The following is a 19,244-nucleotide window of genomic DNA, read 5'->3' on the forward strand; positions in this document are numbered from 1 at the left end:
TTAGTCTGAGTGTTTCATCTATTTTTAGGGATTTTATACCTATTTTTAGGGATTTGGAGGGGCTGGAATCAATGTAAAATAAGGCTAATGCTAAACAGCGATTTATAATAACATGAGTTCTTATTCAAAAAATAAATACACTCTTACTTGTAGCTTTCTCCAGAGTCTAAGGTGTGTATAAAAAGAGAACTTGTAAACATGGCCAGTGCCACAGCTCAATAGGCTAATCCTCCACCTGCGGCGCCGGCACCCTGGGTTCTAGTCCCGGCCGCTCCTCTTCTAGTCCAGCTCTCTGCTATGGCCCGGGAGGGCAGTGGAGGATGGCCCAAGTGCTTGAGCCCTGCACCCGCATGGGGGACCAGGAGAAGCACCTGGCTCCTGGCTTCGGATCAGCGCGGTGCGCTGGCTGCAGTGCGCCAGCCGCAGCGGCCATTAGAGGGTGAACCAATGGTAAAGGAAGACCTTTCTCTCTGTCTCTCTCTCACTGTCCACTCTGCCTGTCAAAAAAAAAAAAAAAAGAGAACTTGTAAACAAAGGACAGGAGAAATAGCAAAAAATCTAACTTCAGAGAAGAGCAAAGATGTCTGGAAACTGGAGTCTCTCATATGCCTAATACTGGAGTGCCTGTGTTGGGAGGGAGAAGAGTGGCTGCGAGCATGAGGCTGGAGTTTCTGAAGCCTGTACATCTTCCACCACTTCCGGGCAATTCTGTTGGGCAAAATCGAACTTGTTCTTCCTCTCTCAGACAAGCCCTGATACCTAGACAAGCTGTCATCTCTTTAAATGTTCAGATTTGAAGAAAGGCGTATGCAAAAACAAAGCATGAAGAATGGGCTAAACTTGAACAAACAGAAGAAGAAAACAGATTTTCAATATAAACAAGAAACCAAAACAATCCAATTGAAATCCTCCAACAGGACACTGCAAATGTGTTTCAAGCGCTACATTTCCTCCACTGACTGCAACTGAATGGCAGAAAGGGCATTAGAAGCAGCAGTCAACAGACTATCACTGGACGCCTTTGGGAGTGGGTAACAGACCCTTCTCCATCACTGCATGCAATGACAAACCCAAAGTGGACAAAAATACCATCAAAACACACACAGATAGGTCATCCAAGTAGTGAAAACCCATCAGGCCAAGATGCCAGAGAACACACTCCACAGGTCAGGATACAAAATCACCTCTAAAATCTATGCCACCAGCTGGAGCGTGTGGACAGATCACACTGATGTCAATCAAATCCAGACATTCTCACAGGCACTCAGCCACTACAGGGCCCTCCACAAACCACCCTGGGAGCAGCGGTCACATCTCCTTCCAGCACAACGCCTGTCAAGAAGGACCCATCCCTCCCCTGTGAAGACCCTTCTCTGAAGAAAGATGGGGGCTGCCCACAGCTAGACTGCTTGCACTCTGATTAACAACACTCAGCTAGGGAGGTAGCTCTTGTGTTTCATACACCACCAATTTCTGTTTTTCACACATACACACACATACTATACTATGCCTACCATTTCCTGGGAGGCCCCAAGCCTGACTTATCATGCCAATTTGTATTAGACAATGGGCTGCTGATTCTCCACCCCACTTCGTGACTGGCCCCTGTGGATCTGTCTCAGGGGCCACCCCAAACAGGCCCACACTGTTGAAGGGCTTCTGTGGCATCTCAGCCCCACTTTTATTACTTGCTGCCAGATGCCATCTGTGTCAAAATCTCTATTCTATCCCAGCTGAACTCCCAATCACAGAAAGAATCATACTGTCTAGTGACTCAAATAAATTTGATTGCCAATATTAAACTCACTCTAGAGCCTCATCAACAGAACTATTCCTTCTCTGCTTTTTTTTTTTTTTTTTTAAACTAAACCACCTAATGCAATGGCAGGGCTGAAACAATAGGTCAGTAAAGGCATCAACAAGCCCAAGACACTCCAAAAAGTCAAAGAAATATCCAACATTTGTTGGAGAAAGTGCCAGAAGGCTAGAGGAAGAGAATATCAACAAAAGACTAGAAGAAAAGGACAACCAACACAGTTAAAAGGTCACAAAACAAGTAACAAAGAATGACTCCTGAGTATTCTATTTTAGATGAGGAAGGAGAAATATATTAGGGGTTCATTTGATCTGATAAATTAATGACTACAATAATGGTTATGATTTATTAAGCAAGACACAGTGCTAAGTGTTTTACATACATTATGTCTTCTAATCCTTAGAAAAACCTTGTGAAAGAGATTAACTTTGTTTTATAAATGAGCACCTGAAACACACACAGATTACATAACTGGCTCAAGGTCACACAGTTCATGAATGGCAGAGTCAGAATTTGAATTCAGCTCTAAGACTCATGACACCACACTATAGTACATGACTTAAAACCACATTTTCTACGTGCATAGGTTTTTTAAGATTTATTTATTTATTTGAAAGGCAGAGGCAGAGAGAGGCAGAGAGAGAGAGGCAGAGAGAGAGAGAGAGAGAGAGAGAGAGAGAGAGAGAGAGAGGAAGTCTTCCATTTGCTCATTCAATCCCCAGATGATAGCAATGGCAAAAGCCAGCAGCTTCTTCTGGATCTCGCATGTGTGTGCAGGGGCCCAAGCACCTGAACCATCTTCTACTGCTTTTCCAGGCAATAGCAGAGAACTGGATCAGCCGGGACTCGAAACAACACCCATATGGGTTGCTGGCACTGCAGGCAGCAGCTTTACCCACTATGCTACAGTGCCAGCCCCTGTACATAGGTTAACAAGGTATCAATATATGCTAATATGAAGTAACGTCTAAGATACAGAAAGTCAAAACAGGTAAGTGTGCTCCAGTCAGCCCCTCTAGTATACTACCATGTGTATAAGACAAAGGACTGGAGGGAATACACATATAATAACCAACATTTCCGAGACTGGAACAGTGGCAGCCTCAAATAAAGGCAAGTGTGGGTTTGAGAATCAGGAAAGTACATACTTTTACTACTGCATTTTGCTATGGTAAGAATGTAACCAACTCATGTCATTTTTCATAAATAAATACATAATAAAATAAAATAACTGCTAAAACCAAGATCCTGTAATGAAAAGACACTTTGGCAACCTCTGCTCACAAAATCTGAATAAACCATCTAAAGAACAAAGGAACGCCCATCTTAATCCAGCATCCCTTTTAGATGTCTTCCTCATCAACACTGCTCACATCCTAAGTATGGACCAAACCAGCTTCTACCCATGGAAAGGAAAAGGCTGTTCCTGTGACCCCAGAGAAGACGTTGCGGAAACCTAGACAGAGGCATGGAGAGAAGAAAGGCCACTCTAACACAGTCAACAAAGCAGAGAGGAAGGGGCAAAGGACAGCCCCAGGGGAACACGGTCACTGAACAAAGCTAACATTTAGAACTTAACAAGGAAGATGAAGCGTGGACCCATCTAAGCAAGGTTAGGACATGGAATTTTCAAGATGCAGACAAAACCCCTAACACTTGAAGACTAATTTCATCTGTTGAAATGAATAATACTCTTGAAGAGGGGTGGGAATTTGAGTGGGGGGGGGGGAATCATTATGTTACTAAATTTGTATTTATGAAATGCATGAAGTTTATATATGTTAAAGAGGTTGCTGTGAAAACAATCAGCATTTCTCTACTTACCTTTACTTTTAGAACTGCTGTAATTTTATATTCATCCAAAATTGTTGGCAATGCTTATTAGTGCCCTCCCCACCCATTTTTAAAAGGTCTGAATACTATTTGCTTAAAGAGCAGAAACTCTGGACAGTTTAAGCATAAAGAGGGAATTCACTGGAAAACAAACTTGAGTAAAAACCTAACATCCAAACCTCAGTATAGGCAAGAACCAGACCAGCTCCAGGCTGTAGGGATTTGTAGAGCTCCATAGAAACAAGGCAGGTCATGATGGGCAGAGAGATGGCCAGTGGGTCCCCGACATGTGTCAGTGCACTCTCAGAAACTGGTATATTGTAGTGAGTCAGGTGCCACCCAGTAGTTGCCTACTCCACTACAGCATTCACAAAAAATGCTCTAACTTACATTTGTATATTTAAAAAACTCAAATACTCTACATACTAAATTCATGAACATTTAAATTCAAATTTTCACTTACAACTACATGCTTCAAATATTATTGTGCATACCACCATAAAAAAAGTCAATGTACAACATAGATTCCATATCAGAGTTGTTATTGGGAGAATCTGACAGTAGAATCATAAAGATTAAACAGCACTAACCAGAAATCAATGGTACAAATATGTTCATCAATCCATCTTTCAAAGGAATTTTTTGTTCTTACAAAGAGCCTGTAACTTAGGAAACAGTATCAACAAAATAAGGCCCCAAACAATAGTTTAAGTTCAAACAGAATTTAATTTAAGCTCAAATAGAAAACAAGTACTAAAATTCAATGTCCACTCACATGCTCTCAGGATGAACCAATTAACTCTTTAATTCCCGATTCCTCCTAAAATCCACTAACACCACATTGCACTCAATTTTAATTGCTTTCATAATTTAAAAAGGTTACAAATGCTTGCTGTTTGAAACAGACTATTGAGAAAAGAATATTCCTCCCCCTCTACAACACAGAGATAACTGTGTCAAGCAGGCTGGCCTACTCCTTCAACCATACTCATTACACCATAAAAAAAAACAAGTAATTTCTTACTTGCTGTTTACCTAATGTTATATCCCCATTACTTTGTTTTTCTGCTATTTTACATCATTTCTTCTTTAAAAAGCAACAGATGCTCAAAGAAGATCAGAAAACAGAGACAAATAAAAGGAAAGACCCACAATCCTACTCACCAAGAGGCAACTGCCATCCCAGTGTTCTGGCTCCAGACCCTTTTCCACTTATAGGAATGGGGCACTTCAAAAGTTCATGGAAAATCAAATTTAAGCGATGAGCTCTTTGATACAAAGAAAATGAGAAATCCATGCAGTTTTTTCATAATATACATTTTCCATGGACATCTCCAAGACCTCTCATATATGCTGAACATTTTTCATGTCAACTGGAGCCACTCTACAACACCCTTCATAAAACCTACACAGTACTGTAGTCCTCATTCATGCTATATGATCCACTAAAAAAGCAGCCAGAAAGATTCAGATCTTCATTTTGGCCAGGATCACCTGGTGTTGACTGGAACACAAGAGACAGAGGACTCAAGCCGACACTGCCTGTACCATAAAAGCAAAATCACAGAGCAGGTTAGGTCGCCCAGTGTGTCCTCACTAACTGATTAGGGATAATTTATTCACATGCCAAATGAGGTTGGCATTGTTTTTTAAAAATCTCTTTTGTTGCCAAGGGTATCTGAAATGAAACTCAGTTCATTCATCCAAGAAACACAAACTTTGGAGGCCACGTACTTGTGAATTTTTTTCTAAGTTTTATTCACAGCTAATAAATGCTAAATTTTTTATTTGCTGTGAGGAATTTATCTACATAGAAGCATACTACACCTTGTTTCGTGCTTCTGGTTGAACAGAAAACAGCAGTTAGAAATGTAGACAATGTTTGATGAACTGTAACCCTCCACATTAGATAGAAGTAACTTTCAAAGTTAAGGAGTTGTTGGTGAGCAACAATCAGCCAACTAAATATCAAGTTACCTCATCAACGAAAATGATTGCATTCTCAACTGTCCTTAACTCTCATGCACTAAGGTTACCTTAACCATGTACTTTTCCATGTATACGCTTCTTTGAATTGTTGCTAAAAATACCGTATCCTCTTGGCATTTAAAGTAGCCGAAAGCCAAGAAGACCCAAGTTGTGTCTTCCCCTATCCATGGCAGCAACACGCCAGTTCAGAATGTAACTTGAAATTCACTGCCTAAACATGGAGGTCTTGATGTTTGGCACCTGTTCAGCAAGAAGCCTATTATTACGTAAGCACCAAGTTCTCAAGTCCTCTGGCTCAGTCTTTCGTCCTCTTTCATCTCTGTTCTCTGAATCACCGCACCTCAAGCAGGGTCTGCTACTTCTACCCCTATTCATGTCCCAAAGGCTGATCTCTCAGGCCCTCTGTGGCTTAAAACTTCCGCCTCACCTCAACCCCTCCACCAGCCAGGGTGAACTGCACTGCAGTATCTCGGTATCAGTGCATCTCTGCCCTAATCAAACGTAAGCTCCGTGAAGTAACAAACAATTTTATTTATCATTATGCCTTTATTGCCTTACACATCTTACTCGCTGAAGCAAACTGAATTACCTATGCTCTCCTTAATTGACAAAAACCACATTTATCATGTATACTATGTTGTTTTGAAATAAATATACACAGCAGAATGGCTATAGTCAATTAAAATGCCCACTAGTTCACAAACTTTTTTGTAGCAAGAACACTTAAAATCTACTATCAGCAAATTACAAGAATAAAATACATTGTCATTACCTACAGTCACCTGCCAATGCAGACATCCACTGTCCTCAGGGTGCTTGTTTCCTAGTGTTCCACCTATGCTGTGTTTAGGCTTGAGTTTGTTTTAGTCCTGCTTGATGTTCATTATGCTTCTGGACCCTAAGAACTCGGGCCTTGCAATGAATATGAAAGATTTCTCAACCATTTATCTTCTAATAGTTCCTCCCCTACTCCCTATTTCTGGAAATTCACAGAAGGTAATACTGGACCTCTCATTCTGAAGTTCATGAGTTTTAACTTCTCATTTTCCATTCTTTATTCCTCAGTACTGTATTCTAAGCAGTTTGATCCAATCTCCTTTAAAATCAATAGTTTTCTCTTCAATTACATCTACTCAACTATTTAACCTGCCCATTGAGGTTACTTTTTAGAATTTAATGACTATAATTTCCATTTCTAAAAATTCAATTTGGTTCTTTTCCATGTTCTTTTTCTCATCTGCAACAATCTTTCACTGGGGTCTTACCTCTTATCTCCAATCATTTTAAATAAATAATCTCTTTCATATGTCCTATCATCTCTACCTACTGGAGTACTAATTATCTTATTGATAAGTCTGCTGACTCTCCTTCACAGTAATTCATTTCCTTGTGTGGCTGGACAGTTGTGTATTGTAAGCTCATCTTTGGCATGAGCTGTTTCTTCAGTAGCCACCAATGAATTGGCTCTGCAGGACAGCATCACAGTTCCTTCCAAGGGCTCTACTGGTGTCCATAGTTGTGGACTAGGTACTGTACTAATTTTCTTAGCTTGACAGTTATATTTTAAGAAATTGTGGATTTGAACTCACTCCCATTGTGAGCTGCAGCCTTGGAATTTAGATGTCTTGCTGGTTTACTGTTTATTATTAATCCCAATTATCACCAGCCCAGAAGGACAAGGTTCACTGCACTTTCTCAGACTAGCAGTGAAGTTGTTCTCGGCCTTCTCTCACAGATGTAATGGCCCATCATGACTCTGTGCTGGAAGACCTCCACTCCACCCTCCTAATGTACGCAGGCCTCACACCACCTCTGCTCCTTCAAGAGACCCTCCAGACCAAGCCTGTGGCACTTGTACCCTCCCAGCTTTCAGTTTTCACCTCTGGCACAAGGCATTTCATGGTCTTTCAAGCTCGCAAATGCTTCGGGCTATTGTTGCTATATTTTGTCTGCAATTTCTGTGCTTATAGGAGAGTAAGATGGACAGTCTCCCTATGAGCTGTGTTGGCAATGTCGCTGGAAGCCTCCAATAGTTAGAAAACACGAAGCTGGAACATTAACTTCAGAGAAGTGTGATGATTCCTTCCATTTTGCCAATGACAATGGCCTACATGTTTTTCAGCTTTGACAACAACTTTCAAATTTGGGGTAAAAAAAATTCCCAAGACATACTAAAATCATTTTGTCACTATTTCAAATGCCCACCCACTTATTTAATAATTCTAATCCATCTTATATCTCACTCCTAGAATTTTAGTGAAATCAGAAGACTGGAAAAGATCACCACTTCCCATCTAATCAATGAATCCAATGGTCTTTTTAGTACTCATCTCATTCACCTCTCTGCAGCAATATTTTTTGATCATTCCAGTTTTTCTATTCCAACACTACCTCAGGTCATTTTTTTCTTTACTGTTCAACTTTTTTTTTTTAAGATTTATTTATTTGAAATGCAAAGTTACAGAAGAGAGAGAGAGAGAAAGAGAGAGAGAGAGAGAGAGAGAGGTGTTTTCCATCTGCTCATTCACTCCCCAGATGGTAGCAACAGCAGAAGCCAGCAGCTTCTTCCAGATCTCCCGCACAGGTGCAGGGGCCCAAGGACTTGGGCCATCTTCTACTGCTTTTCCAGGCCACAGCAGAGAGCTCGATTGGAAGTGGAGCAGCTGGGACTCAACCATCGCCCATATGGGATGCCAGCACTACAGGCGGAGGCTTAGCCCACTCCACCACAGCACCAGCCCCGGTCATATATTTGTTATCACTATGTTATCAATCATTTCCTAATATATGCCCTTAACTGTTCCCCTCTAGAATTCTTCCAGTAAACCATAATCAGATTAATATTCCTATAATATCTCTCTACTCATATTAAGCACTCACATTCTCCATCTCTACTATAGTAACTCATTATTCCCTAATACTATGAGAAAAGAAAAAGCAAGACATTCTGTGGATTTCTAGCCACCAAAGTGTAAAAAATAACACCACCTCACAATTACTGATTGCATACTATGTACTTGATAAGGTGCGAAACACCTCACCTGTTATCAATTGAGCCTCACAATACCTGTATGAAGAAGGTTCAACTACTATACAACTCTTCAGGGATGAGGAAAATAAAGCTCGAAGATTAAGTAGCCAACTCAAAAAAAACACAGCTAGCAAGAGGCTGAGTCAGTTTTATTTTATACCAAGTCCAGCCTCTTAAACAGTGTGTATTATCTCCACAAACACTTGTACCAAAAGCCCCTACCCTTCCTGCGATTGTAAAAACCATCCATCCAAACAGCCTCTTAAAAGCTCTGCCTGGTTTCTTCTATAGGGACCTCACACTAACGCACTCAAAACCAAAATCAGGATCACACTGCCCACACTGTGGTGGTCCAATCACAGTGAAAAACTAACCGACCGGTCATGCAAGTCAGAAACCAGAAATCACATTTTCTCACTCACCTACATCTCCAACCTATGACCAAATTCTGACCATCTTCTTCCTCCCTAACCTCTACGGCATCCACCTTCCTCCAGCCCAAGAACCACCACCCTTGCCCAGCTGCTACAGCCTAACTCATCTAATCCTCATTTCTTTCAACCCATTCTCCACTGTGCAAAACAAACCAAAAAAGCACATCCTCCCCAAAAGATGATTTTAAAATACAAATCTTATTTGTTCTTCAATTTGGGACTCAAAATCATAGCTTTAAGTTCATCTTTATTCGAGTCTGAAACTACAGGAATGCAAGTATTGGTGACAGCTGGGTTTCAGTAACAAAGCAATTTTCAGTGAGCCAAAAATGATGCCAACACAGAAAGAGGAGCAAACTGAGAGATGATGACAAAGAGGACAGCACCTGAGGTTTTCAGCACTTGGCTCCAGTGACTCCTGAAGCAGAGCAGAAACCTAAACCTGCTCACATTTCAAGGTATTTTTCTCATTACACTGTGATACCCCAGGATCCTTCCAAGAAAATCCTTTTTCTCTAAAGTAGTTCAGACTAAGTTTCTAGCTTGCAACCAAGATTCTTTGCTAAGAAAAAGGCTTTGAAAGAGCTAAGGTAACACACTTAAAGACAGTATGCCTACAAGGCAAAAACTGAAATTCTACATAAAGTAGAATTTGCCTAGCATATATATAAATACAGTCTATGTTTGTAAACTCATGCACCTCTTCCATTTAAAGATGTTACATAAAATGCTTTAGGTCAAGCCCATGTTTGCCTTTATGTTCTCCAAACCATCACAGTAAGGGCTGGATGAAAGCTGAAAAAAAAAATAATAAATTAGGGACAGGCATTTGCCCTTCCAGTTCAGACACCTGTGTCCCTATTAGAGTACTGGGACTCAATGCTCAGCTCTGGCTCCAGAGTCTAGCTTCTGCTAATCCAGATCTTAGAAGTAGCAATGATGGCTCAAGCAATTGGGTCCCTGCCACTCATATGTGAGACCCAGATCAAGTTCCTGGTGGCTGGTTTCAGTCTTGGTCCAACTACAGCAGGCATCCGAAGACTGAACCAGTAGATTGGAGCACAAGCTGTCTCTCCCTACCTCTCAAATTTGAGTACTAACAATTTACATCAGAATTAAAAGCATAACTATACAATAATACAAATCAGGGCCCGCACTGTGGCATAGTGGGTAACGCCACTGCCTGCAGTGCCGGCATCCCATATAGGTGCTAGTTCAAGTCCCGGCTGCTCCACTTCTGATCCAGTTCTCTGCTGTGGAGGATGGCAGGCCTGGGAAGGCAGTGGAGGATGGCCCAAGTCCTTGGGCCCCTGCACCCACATGGGAGACCCGGACAAAGATCCTGGCTCCTGGCTTCAGATCAGCACAGCTCTGGCTGTTGCAGCCAGTTGGGGAGTGAACCAGCAGCGAATGGCAGGTCGGTCGGTCTGTCTGTCTCTCTGCCTCTCCCTCTCTGTTTAACTGACTTTCAAATAGATAATCATTTAAACAAGTACAAATCATGTCATGTCCCTGTTTCTTTGGGTACAGCCCACACAACACAGCATAAATGCCATCTCTATCTAGGTGACTGACCCTTCCCCACCACTCTCTTTCCTAGTTGTGATATTGCATCGTCAAGTATTAGAAACTCACCTTGCTCTTCACCAAAATTTTACCTATTGCATAAATATGTTGTAATGTAGTGTGCCACAGAAGAAACAAAGGAGTTGTGGGAACCACAGACTATATTCTATGCGAAGACTTTTTCTGTTGCCATCTGGTGGTTTGTATATAAAATCAACACTGACTGCCACCGTACAGAGGGGCTTGGTCACACACAGTCTTGTTTTTTCTGCATCATCTCCAACATCGAGGGAGAAGTCAAGGCAGACCTGAGCCTCACTCTGAAAAACCTCTCTCTGACAATCAGAAACATACCACAAATAAATTAAGGACTACACTGGGAAAAACAACCCACGGACACTACCACCCCTGGAAGTGACCACCTTTGTGTAAATGTGGCTAGGTTACAACAATGACATAAAAAAATTCCTCCTTACTTCATGTCTGAAATACTCAGATTTCTAACTAGAGTGCTTGGGGTACTCAAGTTCCCATCCCCAATTATCATCAATAGTCACAGAGACAATAGGATTCATATTCCTCCCCTAGGCCACCACAGTCACTCTTTGGTTACTTCCCCATATTCTTTTCTTGAAAACATCACCTGTGTTAAATCAAACTTACAGAGTTGAGTATTGCAAATCTCACTTGCTAAAGAATCAAATCCAGAATAGAGTTCAGAAAAAGCAGCACACCACTGCACCAAAACCTGATTTTTTTTCTGCATCATAATAGGAGTTCCAGGGTCCAGCCCGTTTTCTAAAGCTCACATCTGCAAAGACTACTCCGATTAAAAATCATATTTTTTTAAAATAAAACAAAGCCGGCCGGCGCCGCGGCTCACTAAGCTAATCCTCCACCTTGCGGCGCCGGCACACCGGGTTCTAGTCCCAGTCGGGGCACCGATCCTGTCCCGGTTGCCCCTCTTCCAGGCCAGCTCTCTGCTATGGCCAAGAAGTGCAGTGGAGGATGGCCCAGGTCCTTGGGCCCTGCACCCCATGGGAGACTAGGAGAAGCACCTGGCTCCTGCCATCGGATCAGCATGGTGCGTCGGCCGCAGCGCGCTGGCCGTGGCGCACTGGCCGCGGCGCCATTGGAGGGTGAACCAAGGGCAAAGGAAGATCTTTGTCTCTCTCTCTCACTGTCCACTCTGTCAAAAAAAAAAGAAAGCCAAAAACATCAAGAAGTACCTTCTTAGCCCCATTCAACAAGCTAATCTCCAAAGATCAGTAAATAAATAAATCATATCAGTTGTCAAGAAACTGGATTGATAGCTGTATCTTCACTAGATAGTGCCTGAGCACTAGTGTCAACTAAGCCTATTAAAGTGAAACATAGTTCTTGTGTTAATTTTAAGGACTCTCTGCTTTACTGAAAGTCCCTAATGAAGACAATTAAGCCAAAATAACATGAGGTTGAGCACAGAAAACTCAAACACCAACTACTAATCTCTTTCATTACTATGGTCACTGTCCAGTGAACAGCAACACTCTTACAACCAATCCCTATCCCATATCTTGTTATATCTCTCAGAGCATCAACCACCTTTGGTAGGTTTCTATTAATCTCATTACTCTTTCTTCTTCTGACCACTTAGATAAATTTTCTTAAAATAAGATGCTTATTTAATTCTCCAAATTTACAGCTTACATTGATAAATTATGCCACTAATTTGCTTTAAAGAGCCTAAAATTTTGAGCATGAACCATTTTAAGGCTAGAGTAAATACATCATGTGTTAGCAGCTCAGGAGAAATGTCTTCAACACTGAACATACCCGGCAAACTAAAATGAAGAGAGTTCAATTCTAGGGACTAAGACATATGGAATCACAGAATCCCCAAAGAGGAGACACACTTAGAGAGCCTGGTAAGGGCAGAAAGCATGTGACAACATACAGAAGATCAGAGAATCAGAGCAGAACAGATGTGAACAGTGAGTCTAACCGCCTCCCTCTTTGTAGACGAGCAAACAGCAAGAGAGGCCACCCGAGTTGCTCACACTGCAAGGCAGTCACAGACAAAATAAAACCAGAGCTACCGACACTTAGCCCAATGCCTTCTCCATTCACTACATCGTATTTCTAGGAAAGCTTTATTAAAAATATTCTCATTCCCACAATAACCACAGGGGAATGGGGCCAGCCTAATGCAATGAGTCTCTGGCTTTAGAACTGTCAGGCAGCCAGATCACCTAAATACCAACACAGCAAATGCATAAACAGAGATTCCTGAAGCAATGATCCCAAATATTTGTGGGTGTGTATGTTTGGATATAGTAAAACTAGTGTTCATATAATGAAGTTCCAAGATTAATTGCAATAAACTTCTTCACAACAGGTCTCAGGTATGGTCAAACTATGACAGATTTGCATTTCAGGAATTCACTAAAAATTTTAACTGTAATTTCTATGTGCTACCAGAGGATGGCAGAAGGTGCCACTTGCAGGCTCAGCTAACCATATATTCTCCCTCAGGATTATGGGTACAGTTGTTCATGACTTTTTAGTTGTGAAATGTACAAATTCAGAGGAAACTTTAAGAAAATATGCTACAGAAACACTGACGTCAAATCAGAATAAAAGGACATGAAGTAAGATAGTCAGCTACTTTACACACAATGTATAACTCTTTAATAACTTACAACTCTTAATAACTCTTGTACACCAAGAGTATTTAAACAATAAAACTGAAATCAACAGCTTTGCATTTTCTAACTTCAGTGTTCCTCTTCTTCATACTGTCCCTTTCACCCAGATTTTCATTGCCACCCTCTGCTTTCATGGACTTCAAGGGCCTACTCTCAGAACTACCGTTTTCTAAGTTGCTTAGAGAAACTGAAGCCATGAGCCATCACAATCCAGTTTGTGTTTCCTCCTGCTGCTATGTGCATTCCCTTCTCTGTGTAGCCAGGCAATATCCCTAGTCTCCCGGCTCCTGGACACCTTGAGGGAGGCCAGGGAGCAAGCAGAATGGCACTGCCTGCCACAGACCAACGCCATCTCACACACCCCAGCCCATGCAGCAAAAACCACCCAAGGGCTCCTCAAAAAGCCCATGGCTATGTGTATGGTGAAAAAAAAAAAAAAAAACACGCATGGATTTCAAAACTTTTTTGGCCAACATACTTCCATTTTTTCCAGGAATTTTTTGAAGTGCCCTTGTACAAAGGCAGTTGGTACATTTAACTAGAAAGACTTATCATTCATCACTTAATTACCCATTTAACTTGCAGTCTTTCCACTTTGTTTCACCTAAATATTTGAGAGCACAGGAAGCTTCCTGGATGTGCAGGGTGATAATGGCTATTATTGGATTTACAAGGCCAACAAAGTAGCCAATAACCACCTGTTATATATGCAATAGCCCAAGCAAGGTAGCCTGGGACTCCTAGAAACTCAAGTTAAAGTTGTGAGGGGAAGGGGCCAAGGATACAAGGAAGAGGTTGCAACGAATCACTTTTCAATTCACAGAAGGCAATGCGGGCTCAAAGGAAACCAGACTTGCAGTGACCTCGATTAACACTGTGCTGTAATTTCTCCAGCAAACAACTGACAGAAAAGCCTAATTAGTAGACCACCCAGGGCTTGGAACTGACAACACAAGTGATCCAGACCACAGGAAAGCATGCTAGGGTGGCAGAGAACCCAGAGATTATGAGATCAACCATCGCAAGAATAAAAATGTAACAAGAAAGACAAGAATCACTTGTCAAACTTCTAAAAAATGCCCAATTCTGAGAATCAACAGACCTCAAGTGGAGCTCAAATTTTCAATTATTTTTAAGATTTCACTGGTGATTATGATGCATATTCCTGTGCAGCCTGCACAGGAATAAACAGAACTCGCAGCTGAAAAGCAAGTAGCTCAGAGAGATCATGAACCTGGGACAGGCGTTAGTAAAGACAGGTTTAAGGTCCATAAGCTGCCGGAATGACTTGGGGGATGACTGGACACCCAGGACAATGTCTGAAGGAAAACTGAATCCTGTGATCTCACTTAAAGGCTAAGCACTGCGGTTCTTAAACTTGGCTACACATTCTAATCACCTGGAGAGCCTGGCTCTCTCTACACCCAGGTCAAACCTCAAATCCATTAAACAAAGTCTGGAAGAGAGATCGAGGCGCAACACTTAAAACTCCCAAGTGATTCCAATGTGCACCCACGTCTGAGCAACACCAGGTTAGAGAGTTCTGGGGAAATCAGCAGACTGGAGTGAGGAAAAACAAAGCCATATAAATCAGTGGTTCTGAAACTCAAGTGTATGTCACAACCCCAGAGAGAGCAAGCTGCAGCTCAAGTTAGCACAGAAGGAGGTGGTCCGCTGAAGTTTACCAATCCCCTAGGGAGCCGGTGGGTGGGGGAGATTGTGCTCAAAGTTTGATAACCTAAGAGACTGGAAACAACTGCAGGGAGAAACCGCATGCTATGAACCACCAGGGACGGTAACTGACTAGAGCATCCCTGTCCCTCTGGGACTGACGAGCACAAACTCCATCTATGATGTGTCCTGAAAACCACCAGAACCGATACATCAGCAGTCAAGCCGAAGGCACCCCTGACCACATGCCATACTTAGGATCCACCCTTCTCCCAAGCCACTCCTCTCTGGCTTCTCAGCAGAAAGTATAAAGAAAGTGTGTATTGCCACCTGCCTTTCAGAATTAAAGATTTGGCTTTTTAGGTATCTAGAAAAGTCACAAGCAATTAAATAAACACCAATAATCAGTGTGCAACTCCTTATTACCATGTAGAACAGAGTTACTCCAGAACATGAAAAAGTTGTTTTTTTTTTTTGTTTTTTTTGTAAGATCTGAACTGCCTCCAGGGTCAACAATATCTTCTTTTGTAACTTCTGATTATATGTAACTTACACTGATAAATGATGCATTTATTCTCTCCCAGGATGATATGACCAAGCCTACCCAACAGCTTCACCTCGCTACATAGTAACAACATGGTGCTTATGATCAGTTACAACTCACTGGTAACTACCCCATTTAGAATATTACATTGTATCTGCTAAGATTCAAGAGATCATACTCCTTGCATATGACCGACTCATCATCCCATCAGAAATCGCTACAGCAGCACCAGAATTTTCATTTTCAAGATACATGAGCTTTTGTCAAACGGTGACATCTCCTCTGTAATATGAATTTTCAATATGATATAAAAAATGATGGATATATTACACATTTCACAGAGCACAGAGAACAGAAACCTGTCAATGAATTTAAAATTTGTGACAATCTATTTGAAATTCTACACTAAAAGATCTGTACACTTTTACAAACCATATAAATGTAAAACAGATATCAGTGTTTTTACTGACATGGAATAAAATATTCCTCCCTAAGAAAATTTGAAAATACATTAATTAAAATACTAAGGCAACTGCCATTCATTTTTCAGCTGTAAAAATACTTCAAACAGCCTTCAGAGTGCCAATGACCAAAACTTTACATCCATGTAATAAACTTCAAAACAAAGCCACTGATGTCCCCCCACTGTTTCAATCTTCAAACACGTACATGCAAATATCTTACTGTAAAGTGCGTCACTTTTTTTTAAAGTCACTTTTTAAAAGAAACTCAATAATAAAACACCATTTCTATTCTAAAGGTCAAATCAAGTGATTTCAATTTCTTCAGTTAAACCTGGCTTCTCTGGCAATCCAGATCCCATTTTACAAAATGACTTAACAGACGCCTTGCTTCCAGACTAAGACATTAAACACCACCAATAAAAATGAAAACTGTACAACCAATGCTGGAGTTAAATTGAGCAGAAGCAGGACGATTTGCTTTCACGTAGTAAGACCTCATGGAACCCATTTATGAACCCCTGGGGGAGGCTCAATTCAGATACTATTAGATAAGCAGTTTAAAAAATCTGAGTTATTTTCCAAACTATGGCATGCGGGCTTTGAATTCAGACCCTCAACAAGCTGGTGCGTTCAGCTAAATTTGCACGTGACGCAGAACACAGCTAACTGGAGTTCAAGGCTGTCCCACGTCAGTCGCCCTCCGAGTACCCAGTTCCTCCCCCAGACGGTTTTCTGGGATATAGCTCATGAACACAGCCCAAAGTTAATTTGACTAAGGCTGCCCGCGGCAGAAGAGCCTGGCTAACCTAAAGACCTCACCCGAAAAGGGTGCTGTGTAAGCGGCTGTTTCTCCCCCAGCCCCTCTTTTAAGACCAGCGAACTGCAGCAAAAAGGGTGCCGAGGGGCGGGCGAAGGGCTCGGGCCGGCCGGGGACAGCTCCTTTCACGGAGACCCCCCCCCTCGCCGCGCCAGAGGTCATCTGGAATCGGCAGATGGGCGCTTCCTATGTCAGCGATCACCAGTGTATTGCAAACCGAGGCCCACGAGCGAGGGAAACAAAGCCGAGCCGCACAGCTGTGGGCACGGAAAGTTTTGCTCCACCGACCGCACAGTCCCACCTGGGGGTCGGGCTCGGGGCAGGCGGGAGCTGCGGGAGCCGGGGCTGCCCGGGAGGGGGCCGGCTGCACCTGACGCTGGGGGCCCGCGGGGGCGAGCCCCGCACCGCCGCCCAGACTCCGCGGGGCAAAGAGCGACAGCCGTCCAGCGGCTGCAGCGCGGCGCGCTGGGTCGGACTTGGGCAGCCGGTGCCTGGGGCTGCGCTTGGAAGGCTTCGAGGAGCCCACCTGCCCCTGCTCCGCCCCGGGCGGGTCCAGCAGGCACCCCGCGGTCCTGGCCGGGTGGTCTAGCGGGCACCCCGCGGTCCTGGCCGGGTGGTCTAGCGGGCACCCCGCGGTCCTGGCCAGGCGGTCCAGCGGGCACCCCGCGGTCCTGGCAGGGCGGGTCCAGCGGGCACCCCGCGGTCCTGGCCGGGCAGGTCCAGCGGGCACCCCACGGTCCTGGCCGGGTGGTCCAGCGGGCACCCCGCGGTCCTGGCCGGGCGGCTCCGGGGGGCACCCCACGGTCCTGGCCGGGCGGCCCCAGGGTGGGTCTAGCGGGCACTCCGCGGTCCTGGCCGGGTGGTCTAGCGGGCACCCCGCGGTCCTGGCCGGGCGGCCCCAGGCGTGTCCAGCAGGCACCCCGCGGTCCTGGCCGGGTGGTCTAGCGGGCACCCCGCGGTCCTGGCCGGGTGGTCCAGCGGGAACCCCGCGGTCCTGGCCGGGTGGTCCAGCGGGCACCCCGCGGTCCTGGCCTGGCGGCCCCGAGCGGGTCCAGCGGGCACCCCGCGGTCCTGGCCGGGCGGCTCCGGGGGCCAGCGGACACCGCGCACCCGCGCTCGCAAACTTCGCCGCACCCCGAAGCGGCGCCCGCCCCCGGCCCCGGCCCGCGCCCGCCTCCCCGCGCCCGCCCCCGGCCCGGCCCGCGCCTACCTTGAGCCAGCGCCCGCAGCCAGTGCAGCTGGAGCAGCAGCAGCGCCCACCGCCCGCGGCCCGGGCCGAACTTTGCCGCCGGCCGCCCTGCGCGCGCCGCGTCCTCGCCCGCAGTGCCCGGCGCCGCGCGGGGTGCGAGGCCGGGGCCCGGGCGGGACCGCGCGCGCTCGGGGGGCGGCGGGCCGCCGGCGGGCAGCGAGGGCCGGGCAGCCCGCACCATGCCGAGGGGCTGCCGCCCGCAGCGCCGCGCCGCACCGGACGGCCCCGGGGGGACGCGGCGCCCGGCGCTGAGGGGCGGCGTCCCGGGGGCCCGCGCGAGGGGCGCGGCGGGGGCCGGGCGCGGCGGCGGCGAAGTTGTCAGCGGGGGCAGTGCTCGTCGCGGCAAGGCCAGAACGCGGGGCGCCGCCGCGCTGTGCGAGAGGGCGCAGCCGGGCGCTGAGGAGCCGCCGCCGCCGCTGAGGAGAAAGCGCGCCCGCCCGCGCGCCGGCTCTCGCCCTCCGCCGCCGCGGCCGCCGCTCCCCATTCACAGCCCGGCCGCACGCGCCGCCCGCGCCCGCCGCCCGCCGCTGATTGGCCGAGGGAGGCGGCTCCGCCCCCGGGGCCCGCCCCCGCGGCCCTCGCTTGTTTTCAAACTCGACGCGCCCGCCCGCCTGCCATTTCGCGCCGGCAGCGGCGCCGGACTCGGGCGACTTCCCGCGCCGGCTGCGCCCCCTAGGGACCCGCGGCGGGGACTGCAGGCGGCGCGTGTCGGCACGCGCTCCCCGGCCGGGCGCGCGGGCAGGGCGGCGCCGCCCGTCCGAGCGCCGGGGCGGAGCGGGCGCCCAGGTGCGGCACGCGCAGGGGTGGCGGGCCTCACAGACCCCGCAGGAGCGGCGGGCGGGTGGGCTCGCCGCCCCGAGAGCCCTGGGAGCCGCCCTGCTCCCCGCCCGGGGCTCTGCGCTTGGGGCGCCGTGGAAGGGGGCGTGGGGGCTCCGCGCCAAGTTGCAGTCATTGCAAACGAGAAACGGGCGCCATCGGTTTCCTAAACGCTAGGGACGAAGGGCACCGTTTGGGCCAAAGCCGCCGCCTGCTCAGAGGAGTGGACATGGCTTGGTAGAGGCGTCCAAGGTCATGTTTGTCCTGGGGGCCGGCTGCACAGGCCGCCTCCGCCGCTGCCGGGTCCGGAGTAAGGGTCGGTCAGGG

The 19,244-nt window shown here is 46.1% G+C and overlaps 1 protein-coding gene across 1 annotated transcript in view; it reads right to left on the minus strand.

The window, feature by feature from the left end:
• SDK1 (sidekick cell adhesion molecule 1) overlaps positions 1-18,282 on the minus strand; it is a 983,380-nt gene extending 965,098 nt beyond the window's left edge. The window contains exon 1 of the mRNA XM_062180134.1: positions 18,063-18,282. Within this exon, the coding sequence (XP_062036118.1) occupies positions 18,063-18,282 (220 nt within the window). The remainder of the gene's footprint in view (positions 1-18,062) is intronic.
• Between the last annotated feature and the right edge of the window lie 962 nt (positions 18,283-19,244).

The sequence above is a fragment of the Lepus europaeus genome, chromosome 21, assembly GCF_033115175.1.
Source record: "Lepus europaeus isolate LE1 chromosome 21, mLepTim1.pri, whole genome shotgun sequence".
Lineage (NCBI taxonomy): Eukaryota > Metazoa > Chordata > Mammalia > Lagomorpha > Leporidae > Lepus > Lepus europaeus.